Source organism: Anser anser, assembly GCF_964211835.1.
Source record: "Anser anser genome assembly, chromosome: Z".
In the NCBI taxonomy this organism is placed as follows: Eukaryota; Metazoa; Chordata; class Aves; order Anseriformes; family Anatidae; genus Anser; species Anser anser.
Window position 1 is genome coordinate 53,399,963 of NC_139723.1, and position 14,721 is coordinate 53,414,683.

At 35.5% G+C, this 14,721-nt stretch overlaps 1 protein-coding gene across 7 annotated transcripts in view; it reads left to right on the forward strand.

Annotated features, from left to right (window-relative positions):
• Nucleotides 1-14,721, forward strand: part of ZDHHC21 (zDHHC palmitoyltransferase 21) — a 42,749-nt gene that overhangs the window by 7,603 nt on the left and 20,425 nt on the right. For all 7 annotated transcript variants that reach the window (XR_014576458.1, XM_083816377.1, XM_083816379.1 and 4 more), the window contains 3 exons: nt 2,996-3,094; nt 5,803-5,914; nt 7,556-7,694. Coding sequence is in view for 6 of the 7 variants with exons in the window: in XM_083816377.1 (XP_083672503.1) it covers nt 2,996-3,094; nt 5,803-5,914; nt 7,556-7,694 (350 nt within the window). In the remaining variant the exon portion in view is untranslated. The remainder of the gene's footprint in view (nt 1-2,995; nt 3,095-5,802; nt 5,915-7,555; nt 7,695-14,721) is intronic.

Genomic DNA, 14,721 nt, shown 5'->3' on the forward strand with positions numbered 1-14,721 from the left:
AATGGCTGGCGTGTATTTGATAAGGCAGTGGAGGAACTTCTTGACATAAATAAGTTCAAGGTGTCATCCTGCTGCTGCTATCAAAACAGTGTTAACCACTACCTTTTCTTTCCCTTTTCAATTTTAGGGAGTACTTAATATTGTAGACTGTATAGCACCAAAAATATATCTGTAACTGAATGAGAAGACTGAGTAATTTCTAATTCAGTGCTGGAATATCTACTTTTTTGATGTAGTGTAAAACAGTTACCTTACACACCTCTGAATAACTAGCACTTTTCTACTGGAGACCAAAGCTGAGAAAATTAAGATACGTGTTTCAAGACTTGGATTGTCCCTACAGTATAATTAACATATAGCTTCCTAAATGTTAATGTGTTGAATAGTAGTAAGATCTGTTCAGATGGTGATTTGTTTTTGTTGGTTTGGTGTTGTGTGTTCTTATTTATTTTCTTTGTTGTGTGACCAGTTCTGTCATAGTAAATGTCCTAATGACTGTGTACCTGTGTCATTGCTTTATTTGTAATGTTTCATAGGTGGGGATATTTTATTTTGTTGGGTGGAACAAAATCACATGTTAAAACAAGTGTGAAAATGTGCTGTATATACCTCAGAATTTAACTTTTCTTTTGAAATGGCTTTATGTTTTTTTGCAATATCTTGTAAAAGCAAGATGAAGATTTTGGTAGATCGGAAAGCTACAGCAAAGCTTGGTATAATTTTGAACTAATCATTCTAATCTCTGAATGTAACTGTTTCTTTAATAGAAAGGGTGGTAGTGCTACTGCATGGTACAATTTGGTTTTTCTTTTAATATGTCATTAAGTGCTTCTTACAATCAAAACATAGGAAATTGAGGACGGAAAGTTCAGTAAGCTTTGAATCTTTGCCAGGATGAGGCTGAGCTGTCTTTACAATTGTGGAAAGTTTTTTGTGTTTTTTTTTTTTTTTTTAAATGGGCAGAGACTTGTAAGTGCATGCTGTTTCTCGCATCAATGCTTGAAATAAAACTTTTGATCCCCAAGTCTTGCTATTCTTGTATGTCCAGCATTCATGGAGGATGGATTAGAGGATAGGTCCACCATAATAATGGCAAATCTGTTGGGGTTTATGAAGGAAGCTGAGGAAATGTGCTGTTTCCTAATAGCTGGAAAGCAAGACAAAGAATTCCTTTATACTTGCCAGCTCTTTAATTTCTTTTCCTGGTTATCTGTGGCTAGCCAGTGAAAAGTCAAGTAGTGGGCTACCTGGGGTTGCACACAGATGGTGCAAAATTGCAGCTCTTGTGTTTATAAAACCCACTGGTCAAGTAAGTCTGACAGGATACAATTTCCTTTTGGGTTTCACACTGGTTCTGTGAAGCACTGATGAACAGCACAGAGCAAATTCATGATCTTAATGCATCTGTGAAGTGTTATGCTGCTGACTTGTTAAAAAGTTGAGGGTTTACAGCTGTCCCTAAATTTTGAGACCTGATATATTTGTAAACCCAATTGATGGGGATTCACTGAATGGATATATAATTTGATGAACCTTGTACATACTGGTATAATCATAGAGTCACAAAGGTTGGAAAAGACCTTCAAGATCACCTGGTCCAACCATCTCCCTACTACCAATATCACCCACTAAACCGTGGTTCCTAATCACCATGTCCAACCTTTCCTGTGCACAGCTTTCCAGCCACTCTGCCCCAAGCCTGTAGTGCTGCATGGGGCTGTTGCGGCCAAAGTGCAGGTCCTGGCACTTAGCCATGTTGAACCTCATCCTGTTGGCCTCTGCCCATCGACCCAACCTGTCCAGGTCCCTCTGCAGAGCCTTCCCACCCTCCAGCAGATCGACACTTCCCCCCAGCTTGGTGTTGTCTGCAAACTTCCTGAGGGAGCACTCAATTCCCTCATCCAAGTCATCAATAAAGATATTAAAGAGGATGGGCCCCAACACTGACCCCTGGGGAACACTACTGGTGACTGGTCACCAGCTGGATTTCACTCCATTCACCACCACTCTCTGGGCCTGGCCATCCAGCCAGTTTTTAACCCAGTAAAGAGCGTCTCTGTCCAAGCCATGGGCTGCCAGCTTCTCCAGGAGAATACTGTGGGAGACCGTGTCAAAGGCCTTGCTGAAATCTAGGTAGACTACGGTAGCAGCCTTTCCCTCATCCACCAGGTAGATCACCTGGTGATAGAAGAAGATGAGGTTGGTCAGGCAAGACTTGCCTTTCATGAACCCATGCTGACTGGGCCCGATCCCGTGCATATGCTGCGTGACTGCATTCAAGATGACGTGTTGCATCACCTCTCGTGGCACCGAGGTCAGGCTCAGAGGCCTGTAGTTCCCTTGGTCCTCCTTATGACCCTTCTTATAGATGGGCATCACATTAGCAAGTCTCCCGTCATCTGGAACCTCTCTGGATGACTGTGACCATGACCATAATGTCTTTTGATTATTTTCTTTTTTTTTCATTTAAAAGCTAAATAAATCACACCTATTTTTTAAATGAGCAACCTGGTCTAGTGGAAGGTGTCCCTGCCTGTGGTGTCTGTGTGTGTGTGGGGGGCTGCAATTAGATGATCTTGAAGATCCTTTCCAACCCAGACCATTCTATGATTCTGTGGTTCATTTTGCCTTCTGGATAGTGGAAAAGCAATTATCTTTACTTTATATAATTAAAGACTGTCATGGGTTGCCTGCACAAAGGTTCTGAAGTGGTTTTTAATTTTTTTGGGGGCGTTTTATACACTTAAGTGATTACTATTGTTTTAATGTATTTTTGCATAGAGGATATTGAATATTTATGCATAATAAGTACAAATAGTTGTTAGCATATGTAAAATACTGTTGACTGTAATGAGAAAAAAAAATATTTTATTTTTTCACATTTACCTGCTCTTTTGAAATTTTAATATGCTTGAAGTAATTTAAGTCTGATGTGTTAACCCTCCTGATTTTCTCCCCAAAAAACAGTAACAAATGATCGCTTGTTTTTTTTCAGGTTATTACTTGTGTTCATTGTTTTGTATAGCTTCATTAGTAAGAGCCTCTGTAGCTGATCCAGGAAAACTACCTGAAAACCCAAAGATTCCAATTACAGGTACATTAAGTTGTTTCTATATAGCTGAATAAAACTTACTTTAATGTCCTCAGAATAATTGGAAATCAATTTGATTTTGTAAGATTTAATTGAAACCACAAGCAGTCTCTGTTGAAGACTATATTGTTTCTGAAATGAAATTCAGTATAACTCACTTTTCTAACCTTTACATTTCTAGCACTTTCTGCTGTGCAGACTCAAAACTTCTTTTTAAAAATTTGTACTCCTTCAGATGTTTAGTTATGCAGGAACTTATGATAGGAAATCTTTTGATGGGGAGAATTTTGCATTCTGTGCTTTCAAACTTACTGCATATACTTCTAATGATAATATTTAGTATGATTTTTTGGAGATGCTCAGTCATTTTTACTGCTGTTTTCTCTAAGTGAATTTATGAGATGCTGAAGGTTGTAGAAGGTACAAGTATGCTGGATTTTACTTTTTTTTTTTTTACACATTTTGTTGCAGTGAATTATGTTTGTATGGACTGTCACACTGGTTACATTGCATTGATATCCAGTAGTGACTTAAAATGTGAGAATTCCTTCTGTACTTGTGAATGTATTCCACAATTGCTGTATGATGTCTGATGCACCAGAAATGGGAGGGAATTTGAAACCTTCATAAACCTGCCATGGAGAAAACAGTATTTTAATGAAGCATTTGATGCTGTTAAGGTGCTTGTATAACGCATAATGCATGTATAATGCAGTTTATAATGGAGTAGGACTGTTAAACAACATGAGCTTTGCCACATGAACAGAAAATAGTCTTTGAATGTAGAAAGTGTATCAAATACAGTGATGGCTGAATATTTCAATCTTGTCTTGCAACTTGATGCATGCTAGGAGTAACACTTCCCTTCCTCATGGTAGTGAGAATCTGTCGTGATCTTTTTGGAAACATGATCTGTTTAGTCCCAGAACTAATGTTACGATGCACACAAACTACACAGGAGATAGTAGGAAGGATAGTAGGAATCTTCTTTGGAATAAAGATGTGAAACAGTGATCATGGAAAATCTCCTAGCAGTGTTCTTTATGTTCCTGTTAACTAAGCCTTTGATCAAGTAAAAGGAAAGATGGCTCAGACTGGAGTCAGACAAGAGTCAGACCTCTTGTTGCAGGAATAGCAACGTGGAATCTGCAGTCTGAAGTGGAGAATGAAGGTGCTTAATACAGTTACAGACATTTACATTTATGACTGAATATATTTATCCATTTCCCAGCAAAATACCAGGACCAGTACAAACAACTCTTTGTGCAGAAATGTTTCTTTATCTTTTAGGACATGTTTGAATGCCCTCCATCCTTTTATCCTCATGTTTCATTCATATACAGAAATGATACTTTGTAGGTACTTCTGAAAATGGGACACCTAGGCTTGACTGTGATAATGTTGTTATGATCTGATGTGTGTCAAATCATATTTAATGCATATCAGAAGTTTGTCCTTTCTAAAGCAGCAATTCGGTTCCCTGGTATTCTGTGGGTTGACAACAAGATGTATTTTTGTATGGTATAAATTGCATTCAAAAATGAGGTTGAGGTGTTTCTGAACTCTGCTGTTAGCTACCCTATTAGGGAGTGACACCTTTGTGACACTGGATTTATGGGAACAGATTGTAAAACAATTTCCATATGGCATTATTACTAGTTTAATGATCTCAGATATTGGGCTTCTGTACTTCCAGTGTCCAAATGTTATTTGTCAGCAAGAGAGACAAGATTAGAGCTGCCAGCAGGTGGCTCAGAAAATGCTAAATTTATTTTCTTTATGTTGTGAGAATGTATTATCATACAAAATTTCAGAATGCTCTACTGTAAAAACTAAGCTTATTTTTTTTTCCCTGGGATTTAAGAAATTTCTCTGCATCAAAAAAGGTTCTACTTAGGTAGAAACAGCCAGTCAAAATATTTACAACTCAGTCTTGCAGCCCAATTATTACAGTGTTGGTGTCATTTGTTTCTCATATGAATATGAACTTTCTGAGTATATCACTAGAATTCTTTTTTTCAAAGGCTTCCTCTAATTTCAGTGACCCACTTTGAGATAAATAACAATTAAGCTAAGAAATAGTAGCTCCTGTTAGTTTCAGCTAGTCAAGTGAGCTTTAAGAATCTCATGTTGGGCATTCAAAACTAGTGTGTATTTTTAAATAAAATCCTATCTTTTATCTGTTTTTTAGTTGTCTTTTGTATAAAATTTCATGTTGAGATGTATGTCTTAAAATGCTTTGGGGTGGAAGGTGCTTCAGAAGCCTTTGTTGTGTATTTTATTTTAGTTGGCTATATTTGACAAATATAAGTACTAGTCTTTCTTCAAGATTTTGGAATGGTAGGGAGAGTGTGTGATGTTTCTATTTAGCAGGTGGGTTTGTGGGTTTTTTTTCAGAATAGATGTGTAAGAAAATAGAATAATGCTCTTCCTTGTTTGTGTGACAGCTTTTGTGCTATAACAATTACTGATAAGAAATATATAGGAGAAAGATTTCGGTGAAGGGAATTGGCACAGAACTGTAAAATTGCTACAGTAACATTTCACTTTAATTAAGGTGATAGTGTGGGGGGAAAAATGTTTCTTATATGCTGCTCATCCTACTCATGTCATAGTAAAAAAATATTTCTCTGAATCACTCAGATACGTTTGACATAAACATGCTGTACTGAGTTTAAGTCTTTCTAAGCTATCTTTACATTTTGCCACAGAACGAGAATTTTGGGAATTATGTAACAAATGCAATATGATGAGACCAAAGCGTTCACATCATTGTAGTCGTTGTGGACATTGTGTGAGGAGGATGGATCACCATTGTCCGTGGTAAGACTAGGGCATTTATTTATTCTAGCAATCTACCCTTGGTTTAGTGTATCATTTCAAAGTTCATGGTCTTGACTATTGTTTATTTGTTATCTTTCTTTCCCAATAATGCTTTTTTATTTATGCATTTAGAGCAAGGTAAGAATAGCTTTGAGACTTTCTTATGTCTACAAGTAAAACCGACAAAAAGAACTGTTGCAGTGTAGCATGTAATCATTAACTAATTGTTATGTACCATATAGTTTTGTAAAGTTCACTTATTTTATTTAAAGAATTGCGATTTTTAGTCCTTAAAACTGATATTAATATAATTAATTTGTACATTGCATATGAATTTATTTGTTGCAATTTAGTTTTTGGTGCTGGAAAAAATATTTTCTGTAGGAAATAAAACTATTTATATTTCTTGGATTGAAATAAAAGATTACAATTTCAACAAATGAGGGGATACGGTCTGTAATAATGAGAATAATTCATCATTTTTAGACAATTTTTGGTTTTTAGTTTAGTGAATGGCTGTGCTGGGTAGAAAATGTTATTGCTGTATACCAAAGCCCGTTTGTCATGACTTCACTTCTGTGTGAAAGTGAGATTTCTTCTTGTAGTGTTCCTTAACTAGTTTCAGTCAAAATAACTAATCTGGCCATGATTCTCTGTATAACTCTGATTGTTTATTGCATAAAATTAAAATTAACATTTCTCTCAGTGGTTCTGTGGTATAATTTCCAGCAAGGCAGCAATGATGAACTGCAGAGGATAGGATTAAGGTCAGGATCCTCCTTTGTTGATTTAGCCCTTTTTCAAGCTACCTTTTTTGTCTATTGCCAATTCAGAAAATAGTGCCAGTATAACGCTTTTGTCATTATCGCTTAGTGTGGTACTGATGTCTGTGCCAGTGCTTGTGCTAGAGCTACCACACTAGCACGAAATTGTACCTCTGAACAAATTTCATGCATCAGTGTAACTTCTGTGAAGCAGACTAGACCTACGTTTTGGATTTTCAAGTTAGTGTTTCGAGATTCCTTGTGATTACTTTACTCCTTTATGTTGAAAGTACTGCAGAAAGACTTTCTGAATAGAGATGCTTGTTTTCTGCCTCCAGTGTCTTGCATTCCTTCCTAAGTCATGTTTATTTATCATTGGAGTACCCTGTGATCACGTTTATTTCAAACTATTCATTTACATTTCCAGTTCTTGGGCTATGTAGCTCACAACGAATGAAATGTAATGACTGGAAATGTCATTATTGAGTATATTATGATGATATTAATGACTGATGATATTAATGTGAGATTTTGCAGACTTTTAAGAGCCAAGTTTTAACTTGAGTATTATTATGTAGACATATCTCTGCTGTAGGAAGGTAAGGAGAAATAAGTCTCCTGTTCTAAGCAGTATTTTCAGTAATACAACCTAGGCTTTAAGCGATTGTGTAGGAATACCCTTCCTTACAGTAACTGCCATCTCCAATGCAGAGACCACCGCTTTGATTAAGAAGGGAGTGGTTAGTCAGTACTTGGCCCGTAAATAGTCATACATTCTCTTACATAGAAATGGTTGTTCTCTCCTCTGTTTATATCATAACTACAGTGTTAACAACCTTTATATTTCAGTCTTTATATTTACTTTGTTTCTTTGCAGGATTAATAATTGTGTTGGTGAAGACAATCATTGGCTCTTTTTACAGCTGTGCTTCTACACTCAAATTCTTAGTTCATATACTCTGATACTTGATTTCTGCCATTACTACTACTTTTTGCCTCTGAAAAAAGATAACTGGGTAAGAATCTTGTTTTCTATGTGAAATGAACTAATAGCTAGTACTGCAATATAATTTACAGTGGTATTTAGTTACTAAACATTTCTGCTTGCCCACTTGTCAAGAGGAAAGAGAGTTCATGCACATGTATGTTAAGTGGAGAAACTGATTTATGGTAAGTAACAAAATATTCTAAAATGGAGTATGATTTTTAAGTTTTAAAAATACATTAGGGAAAGGAGTACAAAACCAGCTGAATTCATTTAGAAGTGATCAGTGAATAGTGGGAAGAAGCAAGCTAACTACTTTAGTTATATTGAATTTTCTTTTGTCTTTCTCCAAAGTAAATTTATTCAGTGTGTGTTTTTTCTGTCTTAAGTCCCTACTTGAAAATGATAAAATTGCCAGAAAAAGATGAGAACATAAGACTGTTCTAGAAGGATAAAAATGTACATTGATTTTAAAGCAATATTTTGTGTTCTTTTGAAAAGGTCATGTGGGTCAAGGAATAATTAAGTTCGGTTTATGTTATTTGGACTGTATGCCAGTATGGTATTTCAAGGTCTCGTCTTCAGCAAAATGCAGAAGAGGTGAATTTGTGCATTGGAATAGGATAAAAAGGTGTTCTTCATGTTCCTCAGTTGTGGAATTGAAGTTGTAAAATCTCTGTATCTGGTGTTTATTTATGTCTGTTACCTGTATTCTGTAAGATTCAGAATATTCAAGAAGTTGCCTTGGAAGTTGCTGAGTCATTGAAAGTACTGGAATAGCAAAGCTGATACTCTTTGTTCTGGGGGAAGAAAAAAGTTAGGAGATCTTGCTCATAAAGAAACATAAAAACTTCTTCCTGAAATCTGAAATGAACTTTATATTTGTCCCAGATTGTGCAAATACAATCACACTAAATAGGAAAAGGTAAAATACAATTTTAAAACGTTCAAAATTAGGTAACTAACTTTCCAGGTGTGAAAAGACCACAACCATTCCAGAAATTTGTAATGTACACTAATTGTTATTGAGATTTTTTTAAAGTACTAGAGTATTGCTTTTTTTTTTTTTTTAATCTTTCCCTGTTGAGGTGACACTCCAGCACTCTTTCTGCTGGTGACATCACACCCATTTTCAAGTGTGCTGGAGACTAGTTCCAGGATACGAGTAAGGCAGGTACCGTATTCCATTTTGTTGAACAACTTAAGTTTCTTATCTTATTTTGTAATCCCAAATGACGTAAAATAAGAGTGCTAAAAGTCCTGAAAATTTCTACTTCTGTAAGGGAATGGGACATAGCCATCCAAGCCTCCTATTTGCTCCCTTGTCAGTCTGCAGTAGATGTGATGTTTCCAAAGAAGCATATGTGAATATGGTGTATTGAAGTAGAGCTGAAAAATGTACGAAGAATGTACTTCTTGGATCATTTAGAACTGAAAAAAGTGTTAATCTGAAATTCATAGATATCAACTTTGTATTGCAATGAATTTACCAAAATAGAATTTTTTTTGTAATTCTCTGAAAAGAGAACATCTTCATTCTGATGGAATTTCCTATTTTAATTTTTTCATCTATGTGAAATTTCCATTTATACGGTTTAGAGGACGCTAGAAACATGGGAAACAGAATAATTTGCTGGCTTCTTGGATCATCTTTCCATAGATACAGACATTTCCCAATCAACTGAGGCAAACTTCTTGTTGTGGGTTAATTCAGTAGGCAGCTAAGCTCTACACAGCTGCTTGCTCGCTTCTGCCCAGTGCAAAAGGGAAGAGAATCAGAAGGTAAAAGTGTAAAAACTCATGGACTGAAATTAAGACAGTTTAAAAGGTAAAGCAAAAGCTGCATGGGCAAGCAAAGCAAAATAAGGAATTCATTCACTACTTCCTATCGGCAGACAGATGTTTAGTCTTTCCCAGGGAACGGGGCTCTAGCACATGTAAAGGTAACTTGGGAGGACAAATATCATTGCTCCAAACATCCCTTCCTCTTCCTTATTTTACTCAGTTTTTATTGCTAAACACAACACGATATGGTATGTATTATCCCTTTGGTCAGTTGATGCCAGCTGTTTTGGCTGTCTCCCCTCCCATCTTCTTGTGAACGTCCAGCGTACTTGCTGGCAGAGCAGTGTGAGGCACAGAAAAGGCCTTGACTCTGTGTAAGCACTGTTCAGCAACAGATAAAATATCGGTTATCAACACTGTTTTGGTCACAAATCCAAAACATAGCACTACATGAGCTGTCATGAAGAAAATTAATTCTACCACAGACAAAAACAGTATAACTTTTTGTGTTAAAATGAACAAGAATTTCTCACTTCATTTCCAGTTTGTTGTCTGGAAATGGGCTTTTTGTGTTTATGTTGTTATACATGCATTGAAAGATTTGAGGAAGCCAATTTGATTTATTTTAGCTGAAGGGAACTTGACAGGGATGTGAAATTGCAATCTTTCTAGATTACTGATTCAAATCTGTCACCTGTGTAAAATTTTGTGTCAATATGTGTTGGGTTTTTGGAATCTTAACATTTTTGAGAGGTGACTAAGTGTAAAAACCGTTGCTTTTAGTTTCAGTAGCTTTGCAAAATACTTTGCAGTTTGTATACTAGCTATTTGTTAACTAGTAAATTTGTTACCCTAGTACAGTTCTGGATAGGATCATCATAAACTGTCTGCTGTCTTCCCATGTACAGAGATTGCAAGTTTCAAGTGCAAAGAACACTTAATGACTTTGTGAATCTGGATAGGGCATTCCAATGCTTATAGAAAGTGTGTCATTTTCCAAAGATAAGGTTTTTGTATGGCATAGACAGTGCTTCTCTAATAGGGTGATTTCACGATAGAATATTTCATTTTTATTGAGTCCTGTGAATGGTGTAACTTGCTTTAAGTAATTACACCGTCTTTAGATAGTGAACACAAGTTGTCTGTTAGCATTGTTGTTTAAAAGTACAATGTAAGGGAACCAAATTTTTTGCTTGGAGACTGTGGTGTATGTAGGAAAGGAAATGGGAAATCATACTTCAGTCAGTTTGCAAACTTTGTATGGTAACAATAGTTTTGCACATGAATACGTATTAAAGTTTGTTCTTGATAGCTTAAAATGGGTCTAATTTCAAGTCTTTAGGAGACAGGCCTACTGTTATTTTTTAATATCTACCCTTTAGGGGAAGTAGAGATTAGGAAAGTGAGTGCTTCGGGGTAATTGTTTTAACTGAGGTTGCTGGAGGTACGTGAATAATGGATATGGTTCCAACATTCGTCTACCTAAATTTACACAGATTCATGGAAAAAAAAAAAAGTACTTCTGTTTTGTTTTAGTTGTGTTGGTTTTGTATTGATCAATTTGCATTTATGGACACTTCAAATGACACTGGCTTTTGGAAAACTGGATCAGTGTTACAGTATATGACATACAAACATATAGAAAGCTTAGTAGACAAAGCAGGTCTGATCTTTTCAGACCTTTGTTAATAGTGTTTGGCTTTCTCAGTTTTTAAGCTGCAGGATTGGGGGCACATAATGAAGTTTAAAAAATTAAAAATAATTTGGGGTCTAGTTAATACTTCTGCCTGGAAGATGACATCAGAGCCCCACTAGGCTGATTTTTTTTTTCAAGTTTAGCTAATAATTTCTTCTCGTATAGCTTAGGGCACAGAATCATTTGTCAAAAGTGTCTCTTTTGATATCAAATGAACAGTGAGACAATTTGGTTTCTATTGGTTAGGCTTTTAGGCAAGCATCCTGCAAGGTTCTTTCAATCTTCAAATACTAATTAAGCTTGAAGTACCATAGAATTCCAGAGACAGTAGAAAGGTACATTCTACCTTTCACAGAAGTGCTTTTCATTGGAGAAATTTTGGCTTTAATGAAAAGCGGATATTTTCTGAATTGACAGGGGCTAGTGTTTAGCACAGATTCAAAAAATGATAATTTTTTTCTACACAGCCATCTGGAATTAGCTTACTTCCTGCTCATTAAAAGCACTTGTGATCTTTTTGGCTGTGTGCCTTTATCTCTCAATTTTTATTCTTTTAATATAAAATAGTACACAATACAGAAGCTATAGAATTAAAACTGCTTTTAATGCTGCTGTGAAGTAATCATTTTATTGCAGTACTGATTAATTCATTACAAAAATATCACTGTATGCTTGTTAGCATTTCATCGCAAATGAAAAGTTGCATTTTTAATTTTAAAGCTTAAGTAAAAATAAATAAATAAATAAATATGTAAGGTAAAATTGTTAGCTTTAAAGCTAACGCAGGAAACCATTTCAACAGAGAGAAAATATTTCATCTTTAGGTCTTATATACTATTCTTGGCTCTTTTAATTGATGTACTGTCAGAAAGATGGGTTGTGGTTATTGCTTCTGTTTGTCCAGCAGGAGGAGTACAATTACTACTAGAACAGAAGAAAATAATAATTAAATCGTCTATGTGAGATAAGACAGCACGTTAGTTCCTCTTTAGCTTTGTTTTTTCCGAAGTGCAGTCTGGAATGTTCATGATTTTGCATCTTCATTAAAAGCATGAAGATATGGAAGTCTATATTCTTTAGGAAGTATTCAATCTTGCAAATAGTGAGATAAGACACAGTAGTCTTCTCATGACTAAATAGTTGCTGTCTACATGGCTGTGCTGACACGGATTCTAGACCTAGCTGGTCAAGCCGAAGCAAAAAGAAATGCTTTGACATTATAACTTACCTGATCAATACAGGGCCTATAATCTTTTCAGGAAATGAACCTTTGCTGTTATATTCCATTTGTGTTCATAAAATGTGGCTGGAATAATTGTTATAGTAAAAACCAATGAAATATAAAGACATGTAACTCTAAAATTCTATTCTGCTGAGAGAGAGTTTCTGTATGATTATACTTGGTTGCTCAGTCTGTGTAGTTCTTTCTCTGAGCAGAAATAGTGTGATTTTTGGAGAGTCAGGGAGGCAGGAGGTCTCAGTACTTGCAGTACACTGACATGGGTGAGTCTTAAATGATGTTTGAACAAGAGGACATCTCGAAAATACATTGAAAGAGGGATTAGTTAATTATTGAGTAGTCTTGAGGGTTGATGTAGGATAGTTTTGACTGGTTTTCTTGGCAGCGGATGATGCTTTTGTCATTCCTGAGAAAGAACAATGAAAATAAATTGGGGTGAACTTTTATATAAAGCATCATCATCCTAAATATATAATTATTATTGTTACTGTGGTTTAAATTAATTTATTTTAAATGTTCTCTTACCTACTTTCATGGAATTCTGTTTCAAGGTAGAATTGTGAAAGTAGCTCTGTTTTTAAGGTCTGATTACAAAAAGGCTCTGGGTTTCTGTAGGAACATACTGTCTTGTCTGTACAGATTGCTAGGTGAGGGCTCAGTATTGACTTCCAGGTCATTGTTGCCTCAGAGACTTTGATTCCAGTAGGGATATGTAATGGCTGGGGAAAAAAAACACTGATGGTGTCACCTCTTCTCTTTAGATTTTCAGCAACCCCCCTTCTTCTGCTGTAGATGCATTTTTCTTTTAGGGAGGAAGGAAAGATAGATAGTAGTATTCCTAGTTCTTCAGTATCAAAAGTTTTTTCTTTTCTGTTTCTTGGGTTAGAAGGGTCAAAGGGAAAATGCAAACTGTGTTCTTTACAGGAAGGTTTTCTTCAGTACTGTGTGATGTCTTTTTTTCCTACTGAAGACCATGCTGAAGAGAAAGAAGTCCTTTAGAGTCCTGGGGGATGCTAAAAGCTGTGTTGTTACAAATATTTTTGTGATAATGGGGAAGTATGATACTAGATCCAGAATGTGACTTCACTGTTGGCAGTCTTCCCTTACATTTTAGTGTTTTCTGTCAAGATGAGTGTGAATACATTGAAACATTTCAGATACAACAAAGCAACATACCTATGAGGAGAAAATATTTTATACCTAGTAGAATGTGGTGTCTTATCTTGTTTTTCTTTAAATGTTTGGTGGAGATGGTTAAAAAAGAAAAAAAAAATCAGCATGACTGGTTTTAAGGTTATTTAACTTTGAATTAACTTGACAGAATGAAAAGAAAAAAAAAAGGAAATGATGAGTGTGTTCTCTACATCTGCAAGAAAGGACAATCCTAATAAGAGCTGCCTTAACAGTTCAGAAAAGATGAGTGGGTTTTGCATTTTGTTTTTTTTTTAGCTGGTTAGTTGCTGATATCTTCTTTTTCAGTAATTGTTGACTTTAGTAGCCAGTATAAACTTTTCTGTAATTTGTATTTTGAACATTCATGGAAATAATTTAAACATAAAATAATTTTTTTTTAAATGTAATTTGCTTCAGCTGTTCCCTGTTTAATTAAAACCCCGTATTCCTGAATGTAGGAGTTCCTCTTCCTTAGGTCCTAGTGGCTGAACATAAAGAAGGAACGTTCAAAAGCAGTAGGATTTTTTTTTTTTTCATTCAGTTCATTTTTATGTTCTGGTTGTAATTTAAAGTTTACTTAAAAGGTTTCAATAGTTTCCTGCTGTGATCTGGCTTTTTTAAGTGGATGAACAGATGTGTACATTCAAAAGACAGCCTTGAGAACATAATCGTAACTTACAAATAAGAGAATGGGTGTGTTAACTCATTATCAAAGGGTAAGATGGGGTGTGAACTTGCAGCAAGTACATCTACAGTAACTGCCACGTACAAATGTTTTCCTGTGCTAAAAATATGGTGCTTTATTCTTTAAAAAAGAGCTTTAAAACTCTCTTATACTTTTCTTATTTTCTGCTGGGTAAGAGCAGGCCTTCCAAAGCAGGTGATACAGTAAATTCATAACCTCTTCTACCCTGAAGCAACCTGGTTGTGCACCCATATCCAAAGTCATAAGCAGACACTTGAAGCTAAGATTTAATAGATGAAGATAGGTTTGTTGGATAATAGGCAGTGTTACAGTTAGACCAATTGAATACAGACACTTGGATTTTATAGGTACTGTCTTTAAGCTAGAAATGTAATTATTTTTATTATAAAAGAGATGGTATTAAAAAGAAACTTGTGTCTAGGAGCCAAGATATAGAAGCCTTACAAATTAGACAGTTT